The sequence below is a fragment of the Panthera leo genome, chromosome B4 (assembly GCF_018350215.1).
Source record: "Panthera leo isolate Ple1 chromosome B4, P.leo_Ple1_pat1.1, whole genome shotgun sequence".
Taxonomy (NCBI): Eukaryota; Metazoa; Chordata; class Mammalia; order Carnivora; family Felidae; genus Panthera; species Panthera leo.
In genome coordinates, this window is record NC_056685.1 from 133440984 (window position 1) to 133468588 (window position 27605).

At 37.2% G+C, this 27605-nt stretch overlaps 1 protein-coding gene across 9 annotated transcripts in view; it reads left to right on the forward strand.

Moving 5' to 3' along the window:
- The window catches only part of XPNPEP3 (X-prolyl aminopeptidase 3), a 75145-nt gene that overhangs the window by 8636 nt on the left and 38904 nt on the right, over window positions 1-27605 (forward strand). For 5 of the 9 annotated variants that reach the window (XR_006205136.1, XM_042947913.1, XM_042947914.1 and 2 more), the window contains exons 2-4: window positions 7959-8075; window positions 19747-20154; window positions 23264-23466. Coding sequence is in view for 8 of the 9 variants with exons in the window: in XM_042947913.1 (XP_042803847.1) it covers window positions 7959-8075; window positions 19747-20154; window positions 23264-23466 (728 nt within the window). In the remaining variant the exon portion in view is untranslated. Of the gene's footprint in view, window positions 1-17; window positions 654-1777; window positions 1828-4127; window positions 4254-7958; window positions 8076-8987; window positions 9111-19746; window positions 20155-23263; window positions 23467-27605 lie in introns of those variants that run through there. The other 4 variants (XM_042947916.1, XM_042947917.1, XM_042947921.1 and 1 more) reach the window with 4 other exon arrangements.

Sequence of the window (27605 nt, forward strand, 5' to 3'; positions counted from 1 at the left end):
TAACCACTGATGATAATGACATTAAAAAATAGCAATTTTCATGGTGTTTTCATTAATGAAGTATAAATAATAAATGATTTGAGATAATGTGATACGTGCTCCCCCTCAAAAAAAAAAAAAAATGGTAGTGTGATGGGGGCAGAGAGCTACTCTAGATTGGTTTTTCAATTCCCTATAGTATATATGTCTACATGTATGTATGGTATACACATGATTGTATTTGCTTGCTATTGAAAATGAAGAAGAAGAATAAAATCATCTGAGTACCATTTTTAGGTCAAACACCTAAAGTGTTTACACAGTTTACACAAATGACTTAACACAGTCTCTCATGTAATTGTAACAGCATTCCAGAAAGTAAATATTTTGTGCCCATAAGAAACCTGAGGTTCTTCAAATACATTTGTCTAAGGCTATCTAGCTTATTAGTGAAAAATATGATATTTGAACTTGAATCTGATTCCAAATTTTACTCTTTCTACTCTACTGCATTTTTTTGGACAAGGGTTTAGGAATTTAGGTTCTAGACATTCTACAAATATGTATTGAGAACCTGTGACACAGAGAGGAGTTAGAAAATAGAAAATTCTGCTCTCAAGGAGTTTATACAATTGAAAAAAACATTCAAAAACTAACTGCAATAGAGTGTGAAGGTATAAAACAAGGATTTGCTTCTAATTATTCCCCCTCCCTTATCTATTGACCCTTCCAGCTGCTATGCCACTTTCTCTCATTCCTTTACAGTAAAACTTGTCAAAATTATCCTCTCTGCTTGATGTTTCTGCTTTCTTCCATCCTGTTCTTTGTTGGCACACTCCAATCTGGCGTCTACTTCCCCCCCATCTCATTAAGTTATAATTTACATATAACATGTTTAAGGTGTACAATATAATGATTTGATATATGTATATATAGTGAAATGATTACCAAAATAAGTTTAGTTATCACCCATGACTTCACATAGTTACAATTTTTCTCTTGTGATAAGACCTTTTTTAAGTAAATTCTGTCCAACGTGGGGCTTGAACTCACAACCCCGAGATCAAGAGACTCATGCTCTACTGATTGAACCAGCCAGGTACCCTAGTTTTCTTGTGATAAGAACTTTGAAGCTCTATGTTTTTAGCAATTTTCAAATACACAATGCAGAATTGTTAAGTATAGCCACTATGCTGTAGATTACATCCCCAGAACTTATTATCTTATAATTGGAAGTTTATACCTTTTGACCACCTTTACCCATTTTGGCTTCTATCTTTCATACTTTACTAACATTGTTCAGGTCACCTTGGTGGCTCAGTTAGTTGAGCAACTGACTCTTGATTTCAACCCTTGCAGTTTCTGAGATCCAGCTCCACTTCAGGCTGGGCTCTGTGCTAACAGTGCAGAGCTTGCTTGTGATCCTCTCTCTGCTCCTCCCCTGCTCATGCTCTCTCTCTCTCTCTCTCTCTCTCACTCTCTCTCTCTCTCTCTCTCTCTCTCTCTCTGAAAATAAACGTTTAAAAAATAAATAAGGGGCACCTGGGTGGTTCAGTCAGTTAAGCATCTGACTGCAGCTCAGGTCATGATCTCACGGTTCACAAGTTTGAGCCCTGTATCAGGCTCTGTGTTGACAGCTCGGAGCCTGAAGCCTGTTTTGGATTCTGTGTCTTCCTCTCTCTCTGCCCCTCCCCCACCCATGCTCGTGCGCGCGCGCGCTCTCTCGCTCTCTCTCTCTCTAAAATATTAGAAAAAAAATTTTTTAAGTAAGATGAATAAATAAAACTGTACTTGTCAGGTTCTCCATTGAATTCTGTGCTGCCAAATCCAGTGGTTGTCCTCACACAGGTGAGCACTTCCTCTATTAAATTATTAAATACTTGTTTAACTTCCTAAAAACCATTTTCCTCTAGTTTGCTTCCTTTTCTCCTGTGCTTTTCCTTCTCACGCTATAATAGTAACTAAACTTGACCTACACAGTTCTGTGTAGGTCATATCCAGTCCCAGGGCTTTAGATACCAGCTGTGTGCTTATAACATCTTAATTCATGTATCTAGCCTGTTAGTTTCCCCTGAACCTTCGGTTGCCTATTTGAACTCTCATTTGGAATATCCAATAATTATCTCAGTCTTTGCCATTTCGTTTAATGGTACAAACATCTATCCTGTTATTCAGGCCAAAAAACCCAGGAATCGTCTTAATTTCTTTTTTCTTCATCCCTGCATCTAATCAAAAGGCAGACTTCTTGACTTGTGGTCTTCAAAATATATGCCAGTCTAATCACTGGGGAAATAAAGTCAAAGAACAAATGATTCCTGCCCTTCCAAAAGTTTATAATAGACTGGCAAACTAATTAGCAATTAAATGCAGTATAGTAGGTATTAACAATAGTAACAGAAGTAAACATGGGAACATTGAGGAGGGGCATTTACATCAGAATCAATAAAGATAGGGAATTAGACTTCTTAGGGTAAGTGATGTATGAGCTAATTTTTGAGCTCATGGAAGCAGGCAAAAGCCATTGTTAAGAGAACTGTATTTTTGAAGGCAAGTACTGTTACAGTACAGACTAATTAGCTGGGGCTCCTCATGTGTGGCTGTACTAATGTTCTTTTGAGGATTATTAGGCCAGAGGAATAGAAGGAATAGACAGGGGCCAGATCATGAAGGGTGCTAAGCTAGGGGTTGAAGTGTATTCTGAAACATAGAAAATTCTAGGCATATACTGTTAGTGTAGGAAGCTGGAAAGTTAAGGACAGATCCTGAATTTAAACAGGAATTAGTTGACAGTACTTTTGAGGACATCAAGGCAAAGGACTAGAGGGATCACTTTGGAAATGGTATAGCTATAGAAGATGAGTTACAGAAGAAAGACAAGATCCAAGAAAGGCAGACCAGTTAAGAGACATAGTGTCCAGGTGAATTGAGGAGGGTCTATACTAAGGAAGTGGCCCTACTTTGGATCAGATTGGATTTTAGAAATAGGACTCGACATACCAGTTTTGCTATGTGATATTGAGCAAAAAAATCCTGTTTACTTAAATGTAGGTAAAGGTATTGTTTATTTGCATTTGTTAGACTTAAGCTTCCTATGCCAGGAAGTGGTCCAAAATAGATGGATTGATATTCTAGTATTATTTCATTTGAACATAAAGAGAATTGAGGGGCACCTGGGTGGTATGGTCGGTTAAGCGTCCAACTTCGTCTCAGGTCACGATCTCCTGGTCTGTGGATCTGAGCCCTGTGTCGGGTTCTGTGCTGACAGCTCAGAGCCTGGAACCAGCTTTGGATTCTGTGTCTCCCTCTCTCTCTGCCCTTCCCCCACTCATGCTCTGTCTCTGTCTCTCTCTCAAAAACAAACATTAAAAAAATTAAAAAGACAATTGGTTAACATTTTACATCCAATTATTTTACTGCCAAAATGGTAGTGTAGACAATGTAGTCTAATGGTTATGGCTCTATAAATAGATTGTTCAAATCCTAGTTCTGTCTCAGTAATTCTTCATCTTGGGCCAGTTTCTTAACTTTTCTGTGTATCTTTTTTTCCTCATCTTTAAATAGGCAGTGCTGTAATAACATCTGCCTCAAGCATACATGCTATTATTTGTTTAAAGAGAATATAGATGTGGTTTCAACAAAAATAAGTGTAATTTCAACAAAAAAGTGATATTACTGGCTGTTTCAAGGAAGGGAGACAGGTTAACTTGGGGACAGGTGTGAGAGGAAGGCTTTTCCCTATCAATTTACTACATCTTTTGAACTTTGATCCGTATGAACATGTTACCAGCTCAAAAATAAGTTAAAAGTTTGGAATAGTAGTTACATTACACAACTGTAAGGATTAAATAAGTGAATACATGCAGAGTCCTTAGAATACTTTCTGGAATATAATAAACAATAGTAATGTTAGCTGTCATCAAGATCATTATTATTAGCAATGACGCTGGGATTTGAAAGTATTAAATACACTGTGCCTCTATTTGTTGTAATCAGGAAAAATGGAGCGGAACCCTATAATGAACTTTGATTAATAAGCTCCTATAATGGAGCTTTGATTAGGACAAGAGTTTGTTTACAGGTGAAAAAAGCTCAGGTAGTTCTGCTAAACTCCTAATTGTATTCCTCTTCTTCATAACACTCCATCCCAGTCACTGTACCAACATGTTCGTGCACATGGACAGCTCATTATCTTCTCTTCCCTGTTAAAGAAGAGAAACACTTCTCTACTTTCTACTTTCAAGAAACACAACTGTCAAGCGTCAAATAACTAAAAGGTAAAGTGGGCCAAAGGCCGCTATGCATAGGGAAAGGTCATTTCTGCAAGTAACACTGTAGGGAACCTGATGATTGGATGAGGCGGAAGTTGGTCTCAGGATCCCCTTATGCTCTTACCATTATTGAGCATCCTCACATCCCTCCTCCTCCTGAACTGGAGCCGCCCTCAGTACAGAGATACAGTCTTTTAGTGCAGTGTTTTCCAGTGACAAGTTGTAATCTTAGTGGGTCATCGTATTGGTTTCCTGAGGCTGCCATAACAAATTACCACAAACATGGTGGCTTAAAATAATAGAATTCTCTCACAGATTTGGAGGCCAGAGGTCTGAGATCAAGTGGTAGCGGGGCTGTACTCCTTCCAAGAGCTCTAGGAAAGAATCTGTTCTTTACCTTTCCAGCTTCTGGTGGCTGTAGGTGTTCTTTGGCTTGTGGCCACATCACTCCAATCTCAGCTTCCACATGCCTCCATTACTTCTTTTCTCTTGCCTATCTCAAATCTCTCTCTCTCTGCATTCCTCTTATAAGAGGACTTGCCATTGAATTTAGGACCTACCCAGATGATCCAGGGTGATGTCCTCATTTCAAGATCCTTAATTACATCTGCAAGACCCCTTCTTTAAATAAATTAGTAGTCACAGGTTCTAGGGATTAAGATGTGGACATATCAGGGCGCCTGCATGGCTCAGTCAGTTAAGCAACCAACCCTTGATTTCCGCTCAAGTTGTGATCTCACAGTTCATGAGTTTGAACCCCAGATCGGGCTTCATACTGTCAGATGCTATCAGCATGGAGCCTGCTTGGGATTCTCTCTCTCCCTCTCTCTCTGCCCCTCCCCGGCTCACACTCTCACTCTCAAAATGAATAAACAACAACAACAAAAAAGGATGTGGACATATCTTTTGGGAGCCACCATTCAAGACATTGCAGTAATAAAATCATGTTAGTGCACTGAGAAATTTTTTAATGAAATAAGACAGAAAAGTATCAGTCATAGTATAGTATTTAGTGAAATTTTTATGTATATCATATTTATATGTGTATACTAGGTTACCATGTAAAATATGTTTCTTACTGGGAGTCTTGGTTTCACAAGTTTGAAAGCCACTACCTAATATCACTGCATTATTTCACAGGTAAAGAAGTGGTGCATAGGAATTTATGTAACATGCTGAGATCACATAGATCATAGAACTGGCATTTTTTTCCTACTGTACCACGCTGCCTTTAACTCTGTCTTGGATTGCCTTTCAGATGATTGTGTACTTCCTTCATTTTTCTCTATGCTTAACTCATCTTTTCTTGTTCCTTTTATTTTATTATGAAAAGTTTCAAACCTATACAAGTAGATAGAGTATATATAATGGACTCCCATGTACCCATCACCCAGCTTCAACAATTATCACCTCGTGGCTTCTTTCATCCAAATCCCCGTTCATCCTCTCCCCAATCCACCCCACCCCCATGTTATTTTGAGATAAATTCCAGGTCATATCACTTCATCTATAAATATTTCAGTTTATATCTCTAAAAGTATGTGGTTTTAACATAAGCACAGCACTATTATCACACCTTAAAGAAGTAAACATTACTTCTGTAATCCTATTAAATATGCAATTGCCCAAATTTCCAATTTTTTCGTAATTATAGTAAATAGTATGAGTGGATACTTGATAGACAATTTGTTGCTTGAATCAGGATCCATATAAGGCTCACATAATACAATTGGTTGATAAATTTTTTTAAGGTTTTCTTAATCTACGGATTCCTCCTTCCATCTCTTACCATCCCTACCTGCCATAAAATTTATGTGCAAGAAACGGAGTTCTTTGTCCTGTAGTATTTCCCACATTTGGGTTTTGTTGATTACATCCCTAGATTGTCCTCTAGCAAGTTCCTCTGTCCTCTGTATTTTTGTAAATTGCTTGCCTCATCTTTATTAAGCTTTCAATTTATATAGGCTGGACATATTCCCTAATATGTATTCTGTACATTTTCTAAACAGATTCCAGGAAATACTTGTTTTGTCCTTTTTCTTATTTTTTCACTATTTTTAACTGTATTTTCATACTGCCTAGAAACTTTTACCATTTTCTGTATTTTTAATCATCCAAAAAGCTATAATTTTTTTCAGTAATCCTCTGAAAATTTAATTCAGAGTTAACATTTAAGATTCTTAACTCATCAAATATATACACCTCATTCATTCACACTACATAGTCCCTACAAAAACCTTTAACTTGATCCAGACATCACATTCTACCATTGTAGCGATTGTAGGTTCACAAGGAGATTTTACGGTACTGATTCTGTTTTTGGGATCGGCAGAGAACACCTACTGAGCAGCAGGATGGAGGGATAAGAACAGAGATTTCAAAGTTTAACAAATTTAGGCTTGAATCCTAGCTTCCTCATTACTAACTGTAACATTGCACAAATTACTTCTCTGAGTCTGATTCCTTTTTTGTAAAAAAGCAATGATGATGGCAGTGAAAATCCTAATTCCTTAATTTGGTATACAAAGCTTTCAATGGTCTGATCCTTACCTTTTTCTAATCTTTTCTTCCTCCATCAACACTGACCTGAAACTCTCTTCCCCCTACACACACACACACACACACACACACACACATACACACATGCATGTACATACACACATACCCAGTGCCTTCTATGACTTCCCTTTTGTAATCTCATTTATGATACCTTCCACACCCCTCTTTCTCTTTCACTTGGCTGATTCCTTTTTTTTTTTTTTTTAAGATTTTGTTTTTAAGTAATCTCTACAGCCAACTTGGAGCTCTTGCTTAAAACCCCGAAATCAAGTTGCATGCTCTACCCACGGAACCAGCCAGATGCCCTCGACTAATTCTCATTCAGAGCGGGCATCCCCTACCTCTAGAGTCCCACACCAACACCCCTTTGTGCGCGTCTCTGTGTTCCTCAGAGTACTGTATCTGTATCTAGATCATATTGCACCCATCCCACAGTAGTGTTTCAGTCTTTGTGCTCTCAAAAACCCTTGTGAATGAATCCACCGTGGTGTTCGCCATGTAGTGCTTGAATGTTGTGTCTCACCTCCACTAGACTGTATATTCTCTAAAGACCAGAGCATATAGTCCTCATTCTTTTGTCTTCTTCTAGCATGTGTTCCAGTCACATGCTTAATCTTACTGAATGAATGCTAATAGTGTCTGTTGTATACTATGATGAAGCATTTTTATACCTTATTTTATCTACCTCTAACATTCCAAGATTCAATGAGATATCATGTTTTTTGTACTTCATATATTCTCAGTAAAAATGTTAGCTCTCTTTTTCTGAATTTTAGGATACAGCTTCTTTTTCTGAATTTTAGGACACAGTATTTCTGTGAAGTACTTCTTAACCCCTTCCTTGCTTTTGTTTGTTGCCTTCCTTCTGTTCCCATAGTTCCTGATTCATACCATAGTCCTATTCGGTATATATGTACCTCTATTATACTATAGTAGACTGAAATCACTAAGGGTAAAAATGATCTCATTTCTGTTTTCCCAGGGCCCAAGACAGGCCCTAACTGGCACAGAGGGAGGGCCATATAAATATTGAAGGAGACACTAATTTGCATTTTTCTAGAGCATCCAACTGCTAGAGATCGATAAATGTATATACACTGTGAGGACTTTCTTGATTATTGTTCCATTCTACTCTCTTTGTTTTTCCTTCAGGATTCATGTCATGTTCTCAGCGAAGGTACTCCCTCCAGCCCATCCCACAGAGGAGAATTCCAAACCGATACTTAGGCCAGCCCAGCCCCTTCACACACCCACACCTCCTTAGGCCAGGTAAGCCCTTTTAACCATAAATCTCTCTCTTTAGATGCTTTATTTAGAACTGTGCTGTCAATAGATTTTTTTTTGCAGCAGTGTAAATGTTCTAGGTCTATGCTGCCCAATACAGTAACCACTAGCCACAAGTGGCTATTATATACTTATAATGGTGCTAGTGCAACTGAGAAACTAAATTTTTTATTTTATTTTTATTTTTATTAACTTAACTTTAAACTTAAAAAGGTATGTGTGGTTGTTGGTACGGTGTTGACATCGCTATCTAGAGCAATAAATATAAGTCTTACAATTCAGAATTATCCATGAAAAGTATGTAAACCATAATGTTTTAAAAGTTATATTACTTTCTAAGACAGTTGCTAGAACTGTATTCAAATGATTGATTCCTTGTGAACTGCTGTGTTAAAGACATTTGAGAAAACATGTTTTTCTTGAGTGCCCAGTGGGCTCAGTTGGTGGCGCGTGCAACTCTTGATCTTGGAGTCGTGAGTTCAAGCCCCACATTGGGCTTGGAGCCTACTTAGAGAAATGAAAGAAAGAAAACGTGTTTTTCTTCAAAGTACTAAATGTTCATTTCCTTTTGTTTAACAAAAATATTGCTGTATAGGTTACACTAGATTTCCAGATTTGATTTTCACAGCTTTGGGAGGTGATAACAGTGATAAAAAGGCAGTTAAGGGATGAACTGTGGTGAATGAAAATCATCACAAAGAGGTAAGTAGGGTAAAACCAAATGCTTTGTAGAAAAAGCAGTCAGGTTTTCAAGGGAAATTAATCATTGCTTCTGTCATGGGAAGGTAAATCTGTATTTACTTTGTGAGCATATGTACTAAGAATCTAAATTGCCTTTAGAAATATGTTACTCTTTCACTGTCTCCACTCAGTGAATGATACCAGTGTGTCTCTCAGTGAGGGCTTCCTTTTGCTGATTCTTCATCAGACTGGAATTCCTGCTGGGAAATCGGCTGAGACTCAGGAAATGCAGCTCACCACTGAAACACACAAGAAATCAGAGTTTTTCAAAGCTGTAAGGTAAGCTTAATAGCAATCCAGTTAGTATTAACTTAAGTATTTCTCTAATCTGTCAACCTACCTGTAGCTTCAATTTTTTTAAAAGGAAATAGAATTGGCATTAAGTTTTACCAGCTTTGAAAATTACTGATTTCTCGTGGTGAGATATTTTTACATGGTGAGCTGCATTTTCTAGGCCTTGAAACTAGTAATTATATTGTCAAGATGATGGCCTCTATGTCTTAAACAGTTGGCTATTGTATGTTATGTGCATGATAACTATATAAAAAATGATTATGAATAAAAATACATATACACATTCATACATATACATATGTTCTTTTCAGCTATGGAGGGAAAAGGGATGCCTGTCTTAATTTTTACTCTTCTGGACATAGGATTTTAGATATTGGGCTAAGAAGGAATAGAATTTTAACTTTTTTTTTTAATGTTTATTTATTTTTGAGAGAGACAGAGACAGAATGTGAGTGGGTTAGGGGCAGAGAGAGAGGGAGACAAAGAATTCGAAGCAGAGTCCAGGCTCTGAGCTGTCAGCACAGAGCCTGATGCGAGGCTCAAACCCACAAGCCGTTAGATCATGACCTAAGCCGAAGTCGGACGCTCAACAGACTGAGCCACCCAGGTGCCCCAGAAGGAATAAAATTTTAAAACAGAATCATCAGGATTAAAGAAACCAGATATACAATTTCTGGAGGCAAAAACTATATAAGTATCCAAAGTATTAATCATTTGTCTTTTTCCATGTAGATATGGAAGTGGTAAAATGGTTATGGAGTGGAGAAAAAGTAAATTATTAAGAAAAATTAAAAGGGATATAATACTTTTTTAAAAATTTCTTTCACAGAGCCAGTCTGTTAGTTTGGAGCGTGAAATTATATCCTCCGTTACTTGGTTTGCTTCTAAAAATTTCATGTTTGGCATAGCTATTTTCCTAGTACTTATAAGTACTTAAAACTTTTAGAAAACACCTCAGTCCCTTCTCTAATTATTACACAAGGTCTATATAGAAAAACTAGAGAATACAGATAAAAGTAATTTTTTTTAATTACTCAAAATCCCTCCACTCATAGAAAACCGCTATTGAGATTTTGGTATATATATTTTTCTAGACTTATTTCTCATATAGGTGTGTGTGTGTGTGTGTGCATGTGTGTATGTATACACATGTGTACACATTCTATACCAATCAATTATTTCCTTAAAATAAATTCTTAGAAATGAAATTCCTGGGTTGGCTCTTTCTGAATGTTGGGGAGCTATTTCCTCTGGGTTTCTCCTGGCTATACCTACCTAAGTTTGCTGAAGGAAGAGTAACCTGGAAAATATTCAGCAGAATGGCTCAGAGATAAAGGAATTCTGTCCTAGTTGTCTACTCACAACCCCAAGATCAAGAGTTGCATGCTCTACTGACTGAGCTAGCCAGGCACCCCCTCTCCCCCATTTCTTTTTTAACATTGCCATCCTGGTGCTAAGGACTGTGTCTGTAGAGCCAGAAAATGTCAATTCATCCACCTTGATCACTAAAATGCCCTCCACTTATCACCCAAGCCAGAAAAAATGATTCCGTGAAGGAAGGGAAATGACACAGTTATGAACTGTGAATCTACTTTTTATAATATTTGTGTGAGAAAGTTCTCTGACATTGCCACAAGAGTAACGCAGTCATTAGAATAGCAAGGTGTTCAACTCACATAAACACTGCAATTTATCAGAGAATAGGAAGAATTACTGCCAAATGAAGCATTATTTCCAAGAACATGTATTTCTAACATTGTTACATTCCTAGACACAATAATTTTGGATATGTAATATAGTTTGTAGCGCCTTAAGAAAGGGCTCTTATTTAGAGAGTTTGGCTTATCAGAATGACTTGTCTGACATATCCAGAACTGGTTATTGGTTTTCTTTCAACTACCAACAGTGAACAGATCCATTGGGAAGTATTCAACTGTATGGCCCACAATTGGGGAAAATGCTTTTACCATTTACCTGATTGTCCCTTATCAACTATGATGGCTGAGACTATACAGTTATTGTCAAGTATTTTGTTAAGTAATATTTAAAATGATGAAAAGAGTGGTTCTAGAGTGAGTGCTAGATAATAATTCCTGAATCTTCTTCCCTTAGAAGCGTCCAAACCAATTAGGTATCCATCTTTCAGTCATGGTTTAGTTGTAGTTCTGCCTTGAGCAAGGGGTTTTTTTTGTTTTTTTTTTTTTAAGTTTTGTTAAAATGGTTGACTTTAAAAGATCAAGATTTATTTTGGTGGGGTGAGATTTTTATACTATTTAAAAGATTAAAATATATGTTCAAGAAATGATGGAAATTAAAAATGGTCTGAATCTGCCTAGACCATTGAGTGAGTTTTTTCAAAATATAAATACATACTAGGATCCCATAGACCTACTGAATCTCAAGGGAAGGGCTTAGGCCCTATGTTTTGAAGAGCTCCCTGGGTGTTTCTGATGCACACCACCTGCCTAATGGGCACTCATTAGATGGGTGTGTGAGATGCCTAAAGCCAGATCTTTGGCCACAGGCCATATTTTGAAGCGGAGTGTACTTTTACTTTTCTTATGTCCTCATCCCCAAACACTCAGTTCTTAAATTTATTCATATCTTTGAGAGAAAGAGGGACAGAGCGTGAGCAGGGGAGGGGCAGAGAGAGAGGGAGACACACAATCTGAAGCAGGCTCCAGGCTCTGAGCTGTTAGCACAGGGCCCGACGCAGGCCTTGAACCCATGAACCATGAGATCATGACCTGAGCCGAAGTTGGATGATGAGCCACCCAGACGTCCAAATTTATTCATATCTTTATCATCACCACCATCACACATTTACTGAATGATCACTTTGTATTTATGTAGCCATTTCAAAACACTGTTTATACGTTATACCTGATAAGCAGAATAGTAGTATAAAAACATTTTATATTCTAGAGCTTTTAAATTTAAGTTCAGGGCCTACTTTTTCATAGATATTTTACCATGAAGTGTACCTGTTTTTATAAAGTGACATATTTTCTTTTCTCACTTCCTGTGTACCTCTGGAATTTTAAAAATAATGATATATTTGTATTGATTATTCATTTTCCCTTTGTCTTCATCTTCTGAAGTAGAGTTTTTGGTTTTTTTTTTTACATCCAAGTTAGTTAGCATATAGTGTAATAATGATTTCGGGAGTAGAATCCAGTGATTCATCCCCTACATATAATACCCAGTGCTCATCCCAACAAGTGTCCTCCTTAATGCCTCTTGCCCATTTAGCCCATCCCACCACCCAGAACCCCTCCAGCAACCCTCAGTTTGTTCTCTGTATTTAAGGAGTCTCTTATGGTTTTTGTTCCCCTCCCTGTTTTTATATTATTTTTGCTTTCCTTCCTTTATGTTCATCTGTTTTGTATCTTAAATTCCTCATATGAAGGAAATCATATATTTGCCTTTCTCTGACTAATTTCACTTAGCATAATCTTCTGAAGTAGATTTTAATGCAAAATAAAGACCAGAGTATTTACATATATAAATTTACAGGTGAATAAACCTATATATTTAACCTACATGTATGATATATGTTGATTACTCATTCCAAAGTACCATTATACAGATAGCTAGCTCATAGAAATTTCATAAACAGCCATCTAGTACAGAATTATAGGGTATTTCTGTTTTTTAATGCTGGGAGAAAAAAAAAATTGAATTATAATAATGTTCCTGCAGCTTAAATACTGGTACATTAAGAATAAATGACTTTTCTGTTTCTCTTTAACCTTTGTGCATATTTCTCATTCATATCGAGAAATTCTCTGAAGTAAAGATTAGCAAGAATCTGCCCTAGACAAGAATCAGGAATTTTCTAAAGAATTGAATAATAAAAAGCTTCTGAATCACTTGTGAATGATAAGACTCATTCTTTTTTTTTTTTTTTTTTTTTAAGTTTTCATTTATTTATTTTGAGATAGACCAGGTGAGGGGTAGAGAGAGAGGGAGAGAGAAAATCCCAAATAGGCTCCCATGAACTGAGAGATCATGACCTTAGCCAAGATCAAGAGTCGGACGCTTAACCAACTCAGCCACCCCGGCTCCCAGAGACTCATTCTTAATTGTGTGAGAAAGCCAAAGACTTTCAGGGCTTCAATCTAAAAATTACTTTGATAGAGATAGTAGTTGTCCGTGTAAATTTTACTCTTCCAAGGTCCTACTTGGCTTTGGATTACCAGGATGACAGCATCTTTAAGTGTAAATTCTTTATGGTATAATTGTAACTAATATTTATATAGTGCTTACCGTTCTGAGTATTTTATTATTTAATCCTCCTGACAACTTTGAGAAGTAGTTGCTTTTATTATCTCCATTTGACAAATGAGAAAACTGAGTCATAAAGCAGTTTGGTAGCTCTCCCCAAGTCACTCAGTAAGTTGTTAAGCCAGGATTCCAGTTCATAAAACTCTGACTGTTGAGTCCACACTTAACCACAAAATAGTACAAAACATTTGTACCAAAGAATACTATCTGGAATTTCCGAAAAGTCTATCTTTGTCATGATATTTTTAATAAGAATAAATTCAACTGAGGGAAGTCTTAGTCTAAAAGGTATTTCAAGTTTAGAGAGTGGTATGCTTTTTTTTAATGTGGTAAAATTTACATATAATGAATTGCACAGATCTTAGATACGCGCATCAGTGAGGTTTTTAAAAATTTTTTTTAGTGTGTATTTATTTTTGAGAGACAGAGAAAGAGGCAGAGTGTGAGTGGGGGAGGGGCAGAGAGAGAGGGAGACAGAATCTAAAGCAGGCTTCAGGCTCTGAGCTGTCACCACAGGGCCCGACTCAGGGCTCAAACCCACGGACTGCGAGATCATGACCTCATGAGCCGAGGTTGAATGCTTAACTGACTGTGCCATCCAGGCGCCCCCACAATTCAGTAGATGATGTGGAGAACAAAGGCAAAAGAAAAAATTAAACTTCCTTACAACTTATGATCCATTGACAAGTACATGAGAGAAGGCAGAGTGACCTTCCTTGAGGAGCTTGCCGGAATGTTAAATTTTCGCTAGAGGCAAAAGGCAACCTTAGCTTGACGTTAGCCCAACCTCCAGGATCCTTTATCTCCACACCACCCCTCATCCCCGCCCTACAAGATGTGTTTTAGCAATCCTTCTCTAAGTCTATGGCCCACTGTTATACATCTGAAGGATCTCATGTCTGAGGTTTTACTAAACAGTAATAAATGACCTTTTCCTAATAGCCCCTCAAGGTCCTGGAAACCTTGCTTCAAAATTCCTTAGAGACTTACACTACCCCTAGCCCCCTCTCGTCACAACCCCAGTGCAGCCCTTTCTGCCCATGGGTTCTGTCCCCGTGCTTTAATAAAACCACCCTTTTGCACTGAAGACATCTCAAGAATTCTTTCTTGACCGGTCACTCCTGGACCCCCAACATTTCAGATCAGTAGGCCCCAATATAACCCACACACCCCAGTCAAGATATAGAACGTTTTCATCACCCTAGAAAATTTTCTCACACCCCCTCTTGTCTGTTTCCACTTCCATCCTTAATCATTGCTCTGGTTTCTATCAACATGGATTGTTTTGCCTATTCTTGGAATCATACAGTACGTACCTTTTCTGTCTGGCTTGTGTTGCTCAATATATGCAAATAAAATCTAGAGTATTTTTTATTGTTTATTTGGTCATTTCATTTTTTCAGAGAGGTCTGTGTTTTACTTTAAAGAAAACATCACCTTTTTTTTTTAACCCCCATTCTCCACCTACATAGAGATCATTTTATAAACTACTTTCTTGTAGACAATAAAAACTACCTAATATTAAACAATTCATTTTAAGGATGCAGTTTCAAAATCAGACCATGTTAAAATACTAATCTAGTTACTTTTAGGAAATAATTAAAATACATACCTAGATTGTAACAAAGACCTGAATTTTCCCATCCATTTTCAGTCTTTATAAAACTTTCTTCTTAGGGGTTTCTGCTTGGCTGATTAAATATGAAGAACATTTTTCTTATTTTCGTGAGAAGTCCAATCCTAAATGTCCTGGAAGAGCTTTTCTTCTTGGCTGCAGAGTCTCTGAACTGATTGTGAGACTTTGCTATTTGCAGAGTCCAGATTATGACCTGTAGGCATTTGATTGGTAAATAAACTTGTTAGAATAGCCCCTCTATCCTTAATTGACTCAAGGTGATAAAGTACTAACTTTGTTCTTTACTATGTTACAATTTGACAAAGTTACCAGAGTGTCTATTCAGACAGTTTTATCAGATGAAATTCAGGCCAGATTGACCATTACAATGGTTAATTCTATGATCAAAGGCCATAATAACTGCCAGGTTTACCTCTAGGGTTAAAGTTTATTGCTTTATTACCCCCCCCCCTTTTTTTCCTCCTTCGAATAAGAAAAGATACCTTTTTTACTTGGATAATTTTCTGTCACAACCAAAGAGTTCTTTTTTACTTTGAGATTTCAGAAGTGTGGAAGCATTTAGTTAATGGTCACTCCATAGTGTTGATGATTCATAAACTTGGGAAAATGTAGCCTGTGTTTTAAATGTTTCTCATGTAGTCATTTGTATGAAATTGGATTCAGGAAGATGAATGCCTTGAAGGGAGTAAAAGATAGTTTTCCAATCCCGTTTTGATTTCCAAATAATTGTATCTTTTTTTAGAAGTTATTTTCCAATATATTTATATATGTGCTTTGTTATTAATGCGAATGAGAGAGAACACATATATTAAGGTCGTTAAAATTGTGAATTTTCTTATTTTCCAAATTAAAAAAAAAAGCCCACAAAATGAATTGATTTTTAATTTAGTTTTATTACATGGACTGTAGCTGTGAAGAAACCAAAAGCAAAGCAAACCAAAAGGAAAGGGAAAAAGAAGACAAAAGGAAAGGTCGGATGATCTATCAATTATAATCAGCCTCTGCTTTTATAAGAGTATCTACTGCTTGGGTAACTGGGAAATTTCCAATGTTGGGTAACAGTGGCAGACTTAACATACGTAATTACCAGTCAGATAGTTCTGGCACAAAGGTCAGAATTCTGCCCAAAAGCCCTAGAGAACTCTTAGCCAGCTTAATCCAGGGGAAAAAGAAATGCACTATGAGGGGCACCTGGGTGACTTAGCTGGGTAAACATCAGACTCTTGATTTCAGCTCAGGTTGTGATGATCTCACAGTTTGTGAGTTTGAGTCCTGTGTTGGGCTCTGTGCTGTCAGCTTGGATTCTCTTTCTCTCTCTCTCTCTCTCTCTCTCTCTCTCTCTCTCTGCCCCAGCTCATGCTTTCTCTCTCTCTCAAAATAAATAAACTTAAAAACAAAAAGAAAGAAAAGAAATGCCATGTGAGCTCTTCTAGGACTGACTCTGTTGCTTATCTTTTATTTCTTACCAACTTCATCAATAAAAGTGTACATTTTTTTCTGTTGTAAATGAATAAGAGTTAAATAAAAATTGATATTAATGGAATGTAAACAACAGAGTTAGCTGGAGAGATAAACTATACATAGGTAAAACAACTAGATGGTTCCAAGGTAATCATAAACAACTGAGTTACATGTACTGAACATGAGTACTAAAAAAATTCAGAGTCTTTGATCCAGCAATATCTGTCCTAGGACTATGATAGAACTAAAAGCACCAGTACATAGGGCATAAAAGTAGCAGGATATAAGTACAAAGATGGTTATTATTACAGCAAAAACTGAAAACAATATAAATGCCCACCAGTATGGAAATGGATCAACAAGTTTTGATACATCAACCCAAAAAATATTTATGGAGACGTCAAGCAGAATGAACTGAAGCTATGCAAGATGACTTGGTGGGAGGAATTTCTATAAGGTATCGCTGTGATAGAAAAAGCAAGATACAGAAGAATGTGTAGTATCCCATTTTTGTAAAATACTAGTGACCAAAAAACCCTAAATGCAAGTATATGAGTATTGAGAAAAATAGGAAAGGATATGTGCCACATTACCAACGTGGATGAGGTGTTGATGTGGGTAGAAGGGAAGGGGAGTGAAGAGTCAAACAGCAAAGGAAAAGGGGGAAAATATTTAACTATTGAGAGTTCAGTATGATGTGATTACACTTATACACAACTATAGGATGTATATATATAAGAAAATGAAACAGTTAAATAATTCAGAGGGACAAATCAATGTGACCTAGGCTAATCAGGAAAGCCCTTTGAATGAGAGGAGTCTAAAAACAAACATGCATTGAGCCCAAAATCTTGGGAGTGGAATTGCTATGGAGGGAGAATAAATTTTGGAAAAGGGACACATCATAAGCAAGGTACTAGGGAAATAACAGAGCTATGTAAGACATAAGAAGGAATTAATTTCAGAATAATTGGAGAAATGATTTTAAAAAGTTGGCCAAATCACCAAAGACCATATATTGTGTGATTTCATCATATTAAATCTCTACAAGAGACAAATCCATAAAGACAGAAAATAGATTACTGGTTGCCAAGGGCTGGGGGTGCAGATTGGGAGGAGATGGGGAGTGACTACTAATGGGCAAGGGTTTCTTTTGGGAGTGATGAAATGCTCTAAAACTGACTTTTGTTGTTTTTTTTTTTAAATTCTTTAATGTTTATTTATTTTTGAGACAGAGAGAGGCAGAGCATGAACGGGGGAGGGTCAGAGAGAGAGGGAGACACAGAATCCGAAGCAGGCTCCAGGCTCTGAGCTGTCAGCACAGAGCCCGATGCGGGGCTCAAACTCACGGACCTGAGTGAGATCATGACCTGAGCCGAAGTCGGACGCTCAACCGACTGAGCCACCCAGGTGCCCCTCTAAAACTGATTTTTGTAATGTTTGCACAATTGTGTGAATATACCAAAAACCACTGATTTGTACACTTTAAGTGGGTAGATTGTATGGTATGTAAATAATATCTCAATAAAGCTGCTTTTTTTTAAAGTTAAATAAATAAATATAAAGATATTTATGTTTATAAATAAATATAAAGATAAATTGGAATCCTCTGGTAGAAAGCATTAAAATCTACTTGAGTTTGAATTTGATGTAATGCACAATAAAGAGCCATTGTAGGTCATGAGTATGGGATGGACTGTCCATGATTTCTTTTACTCCCTTTTTCTCTTTATTTGGAATTTTTATCATAAAAGTATATACTCATTGAAACAAAATTCAAGTAATATTAAAAAGCATGTTAAAAAGAAAATTTTAGTCTTAACTCAATCCCCATAGATTACTACTATAAAAATTGAGATTCTTTACTAAACTTTTTCTCTCTCTTCTTTTTTTCTTTTTATTCTTTTTTAACATAAATGGGATCATTATCCATCTTGTTCTGTAATTTTTTCATACAGCAGTATTTCATGGCTATCTTTTCATACTTGCATATGAAGCCTCGATACTACAGGGAATAATAATAGTACTCCACATCATGGAATCGATGTAAAGATTAAACGAGTTGATAACTGTAAATAATTAGGATAGTACCAGACACATAAAAAGCATTCAGTAAGCATCAGGTGTTGTTTTACTATTATTAATGCTAAGTGTAGGCTGAGGGATACAGCTTTCATGAGTGTTTTCATAGTTCTTTTACTTTGGAACCTAAAGCAAGAGCAGGCATGATTTCCATTTCAGAAGGGAAGCATTCACCCAGTCACCACTGGGCTAGAAGCCAGACAGTCTGCTGGGTGCTAATATTGAGAACTAACACATAACATTTCATAACACAGGTTCTTAATACAAGTTTTGTGGGAGGGCTTAGGGGAATCAGATATTGTTGAAATTGTATGTCAAAAGTTTGTGTGTGCCTAGGTGCAGTAAACAGTGAATCCACAGCTTTTTAAAGATTCCCTAGGGAGTCTTCAATCCTTAAGAACCACATGCTTTATCAAGTTTACTTCTGACAGCCCTAAGGGGTAGATAATATTATTAAAGTTTTTTAAAAATACAAAGATGATCCCAACTGGAAAATACAAAGATTTTCCCTCAGGGAGGGAACCCTTAAGGAGATTATATGTACCCAGCTCTACTATTAATACAAAAAGACCTATAAGAAAGGTATTATTATGCTTTGGAAATTCAAAAGGAGATTGGCCTTATTATGTTAAAAATTATACATCATTTAACAAATAATTTATCAAGTGCCCGCTATATTCCAGTTGTTATTCTAGGCTCCAGGAATATAACACTGAACAAACAGACAAAAATCTATGTCCTCATGGAGTTTACATTCTTTCAGGAAAGTCATACACGGATAATGTGATCCTTCTCCTCGCCTTTCATGTTGATACTTCAAGTCAACCTTATTATATATGCCTAGCAATGCCTTCCACATGATAATGTTTAGTAAATATTTGATCAAATGAGTAAAAGAATGAAAGAGCTACAAAAGATATTAAGGGGTCATGATCCTGGTTTTCACGCAGGACCACGTTTAACTATCATTTCCAAAATTTTTACAGTGGAATAGAAAATTTGAACCTGTGCCATCTCCTTCATTCCCCATGTGCTATGAATAGATTTGGTGTAAATTGAAGAAATGAACTTGTGTGTTTCCACCTAATATTGTTACCTTAAAAGTACTTTGGCACTATATAAATGAAAAGCATCACTGTTATTTCTCATTTCTAGGAGAGGTGACGCCAGGACTATCTCAAGTGGAATATGCACTTCGCAGACACAAACTAATGTCTCTGATTCACAAGGAAACACAAGGGCAGAGTGGGACAGACCAGACGGTGGTTCTGCTGTCCAACCCTACATACTACATGAGCAATGATATCCCCTATACTTTCCACCAAGACAACAATTTCCTGTACCTGTGTGGATTCCAAGAGCCCGATAGCATTCTGGTCCTTCAGAGCCTCCCTGGCAAGCAGTTACCAGCACATAAGGCCATGCTTTTTGTACCTCGGAGAGACCCTAGTCGAGAACTTTGGGATGGCCCACGATCTGGCCCTGATGGAGCAATAGCTTTAACAGGAGTGGATGAAGCCTATACACTAGAAGAATTTCAACATCTAGTACCAAAATTGAAAGGTAATAAATGGAACAGAGGTCAAATCACAGGCCAGATTTGGGATTAAGACCTTCCTTGCCTATTTAGACGAAGTTGTTAATTTTTTCTTTCTCTTTTTTTAAAATTTATTTATTTATTTTGAGAGAGTGAGTGCACAAGCACAGGAGGGACAGAGAGAGAGAGAGAGAGAGAGAGAAAATCCCAAACAGGCTCCATGCTATCAGCACAGAGCCGGACACAAGGCTCAAGGTCTCAGGAACTGTGAGATCATGACCTGAGCTGAGATCAAGAGCCAAACACTTAACCGACTGAGCCACCCAGGCGTCGCTAAAGTTCTTAATTTTCGAAAATGATGATCATGGCAGCATTTCCTTGAGCACCATGAAAGGAACATAAATCTTTTCCACAAGACTACTTTAAATATTTCATTTACACATTTGCTAAGTCTTTGTTAAATTATTCAGAGACCGTGAACTGTCCTAGTTTGAAATCGCAGAGAGAATTTTCTTTTAAAGTGGAGGATGGGCATGGATCACTCTTCAAGATTACCAACCAATCCATCCACCTTTGACCACTACATATTACTTCTGCCAACTCTTCAGAAAGAAGCAGTATTCTCAAAGAATGATCAGTGCTTCACCAGCATCACAATTACCTGGTGATACATATTAGAATTACAGAAGCATAGTAGATAGCGGAAATGTAAAATCTTAGCCTCCCCCTTCCATATCTGTTAGATCAGAATCTGCCTTTTAACAAGATTCTCAGGAGATTCATACAGTACAGAGTTGAGTCCATGCCACTCAAAATAGTCACTTTTTCTACATTTCTTCTGGTAAAATTATAATCACTCATTACATTTTGAGATTCTTTTTCCGGAACTTTTTAGAATCTACACTACATTATAAACTGTCTTTAATGATTCTTGTAAATCTACAGCCTGGGAAGCATTTTATTTTTTGAAGTGTCCAAAAGTCACTTAGAGCCAAATTGGTAAATAGCATAGATAATCAAATTGTAAAGTACTAATTTTAGACAAAATAATATATGGCTATAAAATTAAAGTCTAATTTTAGACAAAATAATATATGGTGTAAAATTGAAGTATAATTTTCTAATGTCTAATTTTCTAATTTTCTAAAGTCTAATTTATAATGGTTTATAAACCATTTCTGAAGTCAGTTTCTAAAAGAGAATTCCAAAATTGTTTCCAATGATCATGGAATGTATTGGACTTGTTTCCTACAAAGCCTTCTTTGAAAGAAAATACTCAGTTGAATATGCAAGTTCCAGTATGTTTGAATTGTTTCATTGCTTTATACAAGTGTTCTCTATTTTACAGAGATAGTTACTCAGCTAAACTAGTGGAACTTTTTCATATCTTCAAAGTTGTCATAAATGTGGGATACAGAATCATTTTCTTTTTAGCTTTTTGATTTTCTGAATTAGTTGCTAGCTGTCCTATTCAATAGTCTAAATTTCATTAACCCAGTATTGTTAAAACCTTACACCAAATGTATTTCTCAAAAGTACTTCTCATTCACCATCCTTTTTGTTTTTTAATGTTTATTCATTTCTGAGAGAGAGAGGGAGAGAGAGAGAGAGAGAGAGAGAGAGAGAGAACAAGTGGGGGAGGGGCAGAGAGAGAGGAAGGCACAGAATCTGAAGCAGTTCTAGGCTCTGAGCTGTCAGCACAGAGCCTGATGCGGGGCTTGAACCCATGAACCTGACCAGCTTAAATCATGACCTGAGCTGAAGTCACACGCTTAACCAACTGAGCCACCCAAGCGCCCCTCATTCACCATTCTTAATGTTAGTAGTTTACTAGACAAAAGCAGCAGGCAAAGGAAAAGATTCATGAAATCGTATTTATGTAAAAATTTAAAAACCAAAAAAAACTGGGCTATGATTTTATACACTGAAAACAGGTAGTAGAGGTTGTTTTACTTTTTAAAAACTACAATTAAATTTCTATTAAAAGTAAGATTAGCATTTGACATGTAATATATATTAAAAACCATTTTTATTTCAAAATGAAAATATTTAGGAGATTGTATCACTAATATATAGCCAATAAAAATTTTTAGGGTTTTTCCCTTTTCTGTCCCAAATACTTTGCGTAAAACATACATTCAGACTTCAGTTGTTGGAAATGCTGCTAATAAGCCATCTCAGGAAAATAGAAAGGGATGAATGGAGACCTGGGTTAAATGGGAACCTTTTCATCATGAGCCTTCTCATCATGTATCTCAGGCACATACAGACTATTTCCTTGGGTCTCTAAAGTTAAAAAGAGAGCTGTGGTTTTCTAATGAGAATACATGGCAGATGAGAAAGGAAAAGCCCTGGGTAAGTGTGGGCTAGCACATATCATCAACTATAGTGTTTCTATAGTCGTGAATATTTGCTCCTAAATGCAATAAGAACCTCATTCACTAACACAGAGATTGTGAAGAAGGGGAACACTTAAAACTTTTTTTTTCTTAATGTTTATTCATTCTTTGAGAGAGATAGAGAGACAGCATGAGCAGGGGAGAGGCAGAGAGAGGGAGACACAGAATCCAAAGCAGTCTCCAGGCTCTGAGCCGCCAGCACAGAGCCTGATCCGGGGCCCAGACTCACAAACCGTGAGATCATGACCCGAGCCAAAGTCGGACCCTTAACCGACTGAGCCACCCAGGTGCCCTAGAAAGAGAACACTTAACCACGTCATGATCTGAGTACTTTTTTCTGTCCGTTCATGTTCAGTAATTCAGCAGGGCATCTAGCTCAATTGTAGTGTGGAGAACACTTTTATAGTTGTTCTTTAATGATTAGTAAATAATAAAATCAAAGCTTGAGAAGAGCTTTAGTCCCATCTATCATCTGTATAAAGAACACTGAAGTTTAGGGGCAGAGAAGCTGGATATTCGGTGTCAGAATATCTTGCCATTTTCAGGGAATAGCCTTTCCAGTGATAGATGATCTAACCTTTCAGTTGCTTCAGTCCTGAGAGAGTTTTTGCTCACTTCAGAATTCCACACCACAGGTTTTATGGTTTTGACTCTTGTTCAAGTCATTATAGCAGTTGGTATTTCTTGTTGCTGTTAGTTTTATTTTAAAATTTATTTTCTTGCTGCTCATTTTAAGATGAGACAAATATGGTCTGGTATGACTGGATGAGGCCCTCTCACGCACAGCTTCACTCTGACTACATGCAGCATCTGACTGAGGTCAAAGCCAGGAGCAAGAATAAGGTCCGGGCTGTCCAGCAGCTGGTACAGCGCCTCCGGCTGATCAAATCTCCTGCAGAAATTGAGCGAATGCAGATTGCTGGGAAGCTGACATCACAGGTATGGTTCCTATTGAAAAAGTTTTCTGCAAATTAAAAAATCTAAGTTCCTAGGGTTCAGTGGGTACCTTGAGGTTGTGTACCCGAGGAAGGAATTTCACAGTAGGTGAACATCTACCTTCTGCTTTAGTTTAGTGAACATGTCTAGAAACTTGCTCAATACCTTGCAAGGCAAAATAAAGCTGCCTTGCATCTTTTACCCATGATCTTAGTTGTTTCTCTGTGGGACAACATAAATTAATTAGTGGTATTCCCTTTCCTTATGATAACTGCAATAACAGTGGCAATTAAACACAGTTTGATTGCTAAAGAAGACTCAGGACCCAGAATGACAGTACTTATAAGTCTGTAACTTATTATAGGAAAGGGGTATAGTACAGCAACAGCATTAAAGTAAGAATACCTGTCACAGTCAATGGCCGTCCCACAAAAAGAATCCAGAGAAGCCAAGTGCAGGATCTTGTCCTATCTCAGCAAGGGCCAGGTGGGATGCATTTTCTCTCATGGATAAGGAACCACAGATGTACACACACAGAATATCTTGGGACCGAGGAGCCCAAAATGGAATCTCAGCTAGGGATTTTTGGGTTTGCTCATATTGGCATATTCCTGCTATGTAACAGCAGAGCTCCTAGACCAGTACAAACCATTAATCTCGCTGTTACCAGTATTGAGAAACCGATACAAACTGCCCCAAAATTCCTTGCAACACTTTTCATTAATTGTGGTGAAATGTATATAGCATAAAATTTGCCAATTTAGCCATTTTTAAGTATATAGTTCAGTGGCATTAAATACATTCACATTGTTGTACAACCACCACCACTGTATATCTCCAGAACTATTTCATGATCCCCTGCTGAAACTCTATACTCATTAGACAATAACTGCCCATTTCTCCTTCCCTCTGACCCTTGGTGACTACCATTTTATTTCCTGTTTCTATAATTTGACTACTTTAGGTACCTCATGTAAGTGAGTCATAACAATATTTGTTCTTTTGTTTTTGACTTATTTCACTTAGCACAATGTCTCCAGTATTCAACCATGCTCTGGTATATATCAGAATTTACCTTCTTTTTAAGGCTGAGTAATAGACCATTTTATGTATATGCAACATTTTATTTATTCATCTATTGATGGACATTGGGTTGGGGTTTTTTTCGTTAATTTTTTTAATTTTTTTTTTTTTAATTTACATCCAAATTAGTTAGCGTATAGTGCAACAATGATTCCAAGAGTAGATTCCTTAATGCCTCTTACCCATTTAGCCCATCCCCCTCCCACAACCCCTCCAGTAACCCTCAGTTTGTTCTCCATATTTATGAGTCTCTTATGCTTTGTCCTCCTCCCTGTTTTTATATTATTTTTGTTTCCCCCTCCCTTATGTTCATCTGTTTTGTCTCTTAAAGTCCTCATATGAGTGAAGTCATGATTTTTGTCTTTCTCTGACTGACTAATTTCACTTAGCGTAATACCCTCCAGTTCCATCCACATAGTTGCAAATGGCAAGATTTCATTCTTTTTTGATTGCCGAGTGATACTCCATTTTGTGTGTGTGTGTGTATATACCACATCTTCTTTATCCATTCATCCATCGATGGGCATTTGGGCTCTTTCCATACTTTGGTTATTGTTGATTGCTGCTCTAAACATGGGGGTGGGGGCGCCTGGGTGGCTCAGTCGCTTGACCGGCTGACTTTGGCTCAGGTCATGATCTCGCGGTCTGTGAGTTCGAGCCCCGTGTCGGGCTCTGTGCTGACAGCTCAGGGCCTGGAGCCTGTTTCGGATTCTGTGTCTCCCTCTCTCTGACCCTCCCCCGTTCATGCTCTGTCTCTCTCTCAAAAATAAATAAACGTTAAAAAAAAAATTTTTTTTTTTAAATAAAAAAAATAAAAAATAAACAGGGGGGTGCATGTGTCCCTCCAAAACAACACACCTATATCCCTTGGATAAATACCTAGTAGCGCAATTGCTGGGTCATAGGGTAGTTGTATTTTTAATTTTTTGAGGAACCTCCATACTGTTTTCCAGAGTGGATGCACCAGCTTGCATTCCCACCAACAATGCAAAAGAGATCCTCTTTCTCCGCATCCTCGCCAACATCTGTTGTTGCCCGAGTTGTGAATGTTAGCCATTCTGACAGGTGTGAGGTGGTATCTCATTGTGGTTTTGATTTGTATTTCCCTGATGATGAGTGATGTTGAGCATTTTTTCATGTGTCGGTTGGCCATCTGGATGTCTTCTTTCCTTATAAGGAAAGACACTTCTTTGGAGAAGTGAATATTCATGTCTTTGCTCATCTCTTCACTGGATTATTTGTTTTTTGGGTGTTGAATTTGATAAGTTCTTTATAGATTTTGGTTTCTAACCCTTTATGTGATATGTCATTTGCAAATATCTTCTCCCATTCTGTCAGTTGCCTTTTAGTTCTGCTGATTGTGTTGTTTCTGTCTTTAGGGTAGTGTGAATAATTCTGCAATGCACATTCTACTTTTCAAACCCCTGTTTTCATTTCTTTTGGGTATATGCCCAGAAGTAGAATTACTAGATCAAATGGTAATTCTGTGTTCAATATTTTGAGGAACCACCATACTGTTTTTCATAGCACCTGTGCCATTTTACATTCCCACTGACACTGGACAAGAGTTCCTATTTTTCCATATCCATTCAAACACTCGTTTTCTGTTTTTTGATGATAGACGTCCTTGTGGGTGTGAAAGGATATCTGACTGTAGTTTTGATTTGCATTTTTCTAATGGTTAGTGATGTTGAATGTCTTTCCATGTCTTTATTGCCTTCACAACACTTGTATGCTTCATCTATGCTTCATGCTATGCCTTGACCAAAGTCAATGTCATTCAGGAATTTAGCAAAACAGCTCAAGCTAATTCCAGGAAATAGCTCTCACAGAGCAGTCCACTCCCATGGCCCACTATCAAGCCTTTTTTCTAATGAAACAATAATCCTTAGTGTGATGTCATTTACTTGCCTTATAATATCCTGTAACCAGATAGATCATCAAAATGTACATGCAGAATCTAAACATTTACAACATCCAGTGTGGGGTTAGTATGGATTTAAACAGATAGTGGAACCATCCATTTATACTTTTCCACGTTTTTCTAACTATATAATTATTTTGTTGTTTGGATCTTTAAGTGTCTGGGTTGTTTTGTTTACATTTATTTTTGAGAGATGGAGCACAAGGAGGGGAGGGGCAGAGAGAAAGAGGGAGACACAGAATGGCTCTGAGCTATCAGCACAGAGCCCAACACGGGGCTTGAACCCATAAACCATGAGATCATGAACTGAGCTGAAACCGTATGCTTAACTGGGTGAGTCACCCAGGCACCTCTGTAAGTGTCTGCTTCTTAATAAATCTGCTGAATTATTAATCTATCATTAATCAACTCTGAATATTTCTCAGACCAGTTCTTCTACATAGGGATAATGTACTGAGATAGCTTTAATTCAATCTCCCACTATATTTTATCATTAATATCAGTATTATACTAAATTTGTTAGTATTTACAATATTAATTTTACTTATGCTTCCATGTAATACCATATAGCAGCACCACTGTAGTTACAGTATAAATCAGAAAATCCTGGTATAATTATTTTGTCCCTCCCAACACAATCTACCTTTTATTATAGCCATATATTATTTCTCATAGGACTATAGATCAGAGGCCATATCTCTGTTTTTTCAGGATTCAAAATATCTTGAGAACATAGCTAAATTCCTTCCCTCAGGTTAGGTGGTTTGACAGATATTGGTTCCCAGTTGAAAGAAACCAGCAACAGAACCTATTAATCTACTACTGGAAGCACTCTCGTCCTGTTTAAAAGTAATCCAGTATTGGGGTGCCTGACTGGTTCCGTCATTAGAACATGTGACTTGGTCTTGGGGTCATGAGTTCAAGCTTCATGTTGGTTGTAAAGATTACTTAAAAATTAAAAAAAAAAAATTTTTAATAAAATAAAATTTGTTCAGTGCTCACAAACTGTGCTGTAGGGAAAGGATGGTTAGCATCCAGTCAAAGGGCTGAAGCTGTTAAAGAGCACCTGAATAGTTTGCATCCTCTAGTTAAAACTTACAGTAGAAAACAAAACTTTTTTTTTTTTAACGTTTAT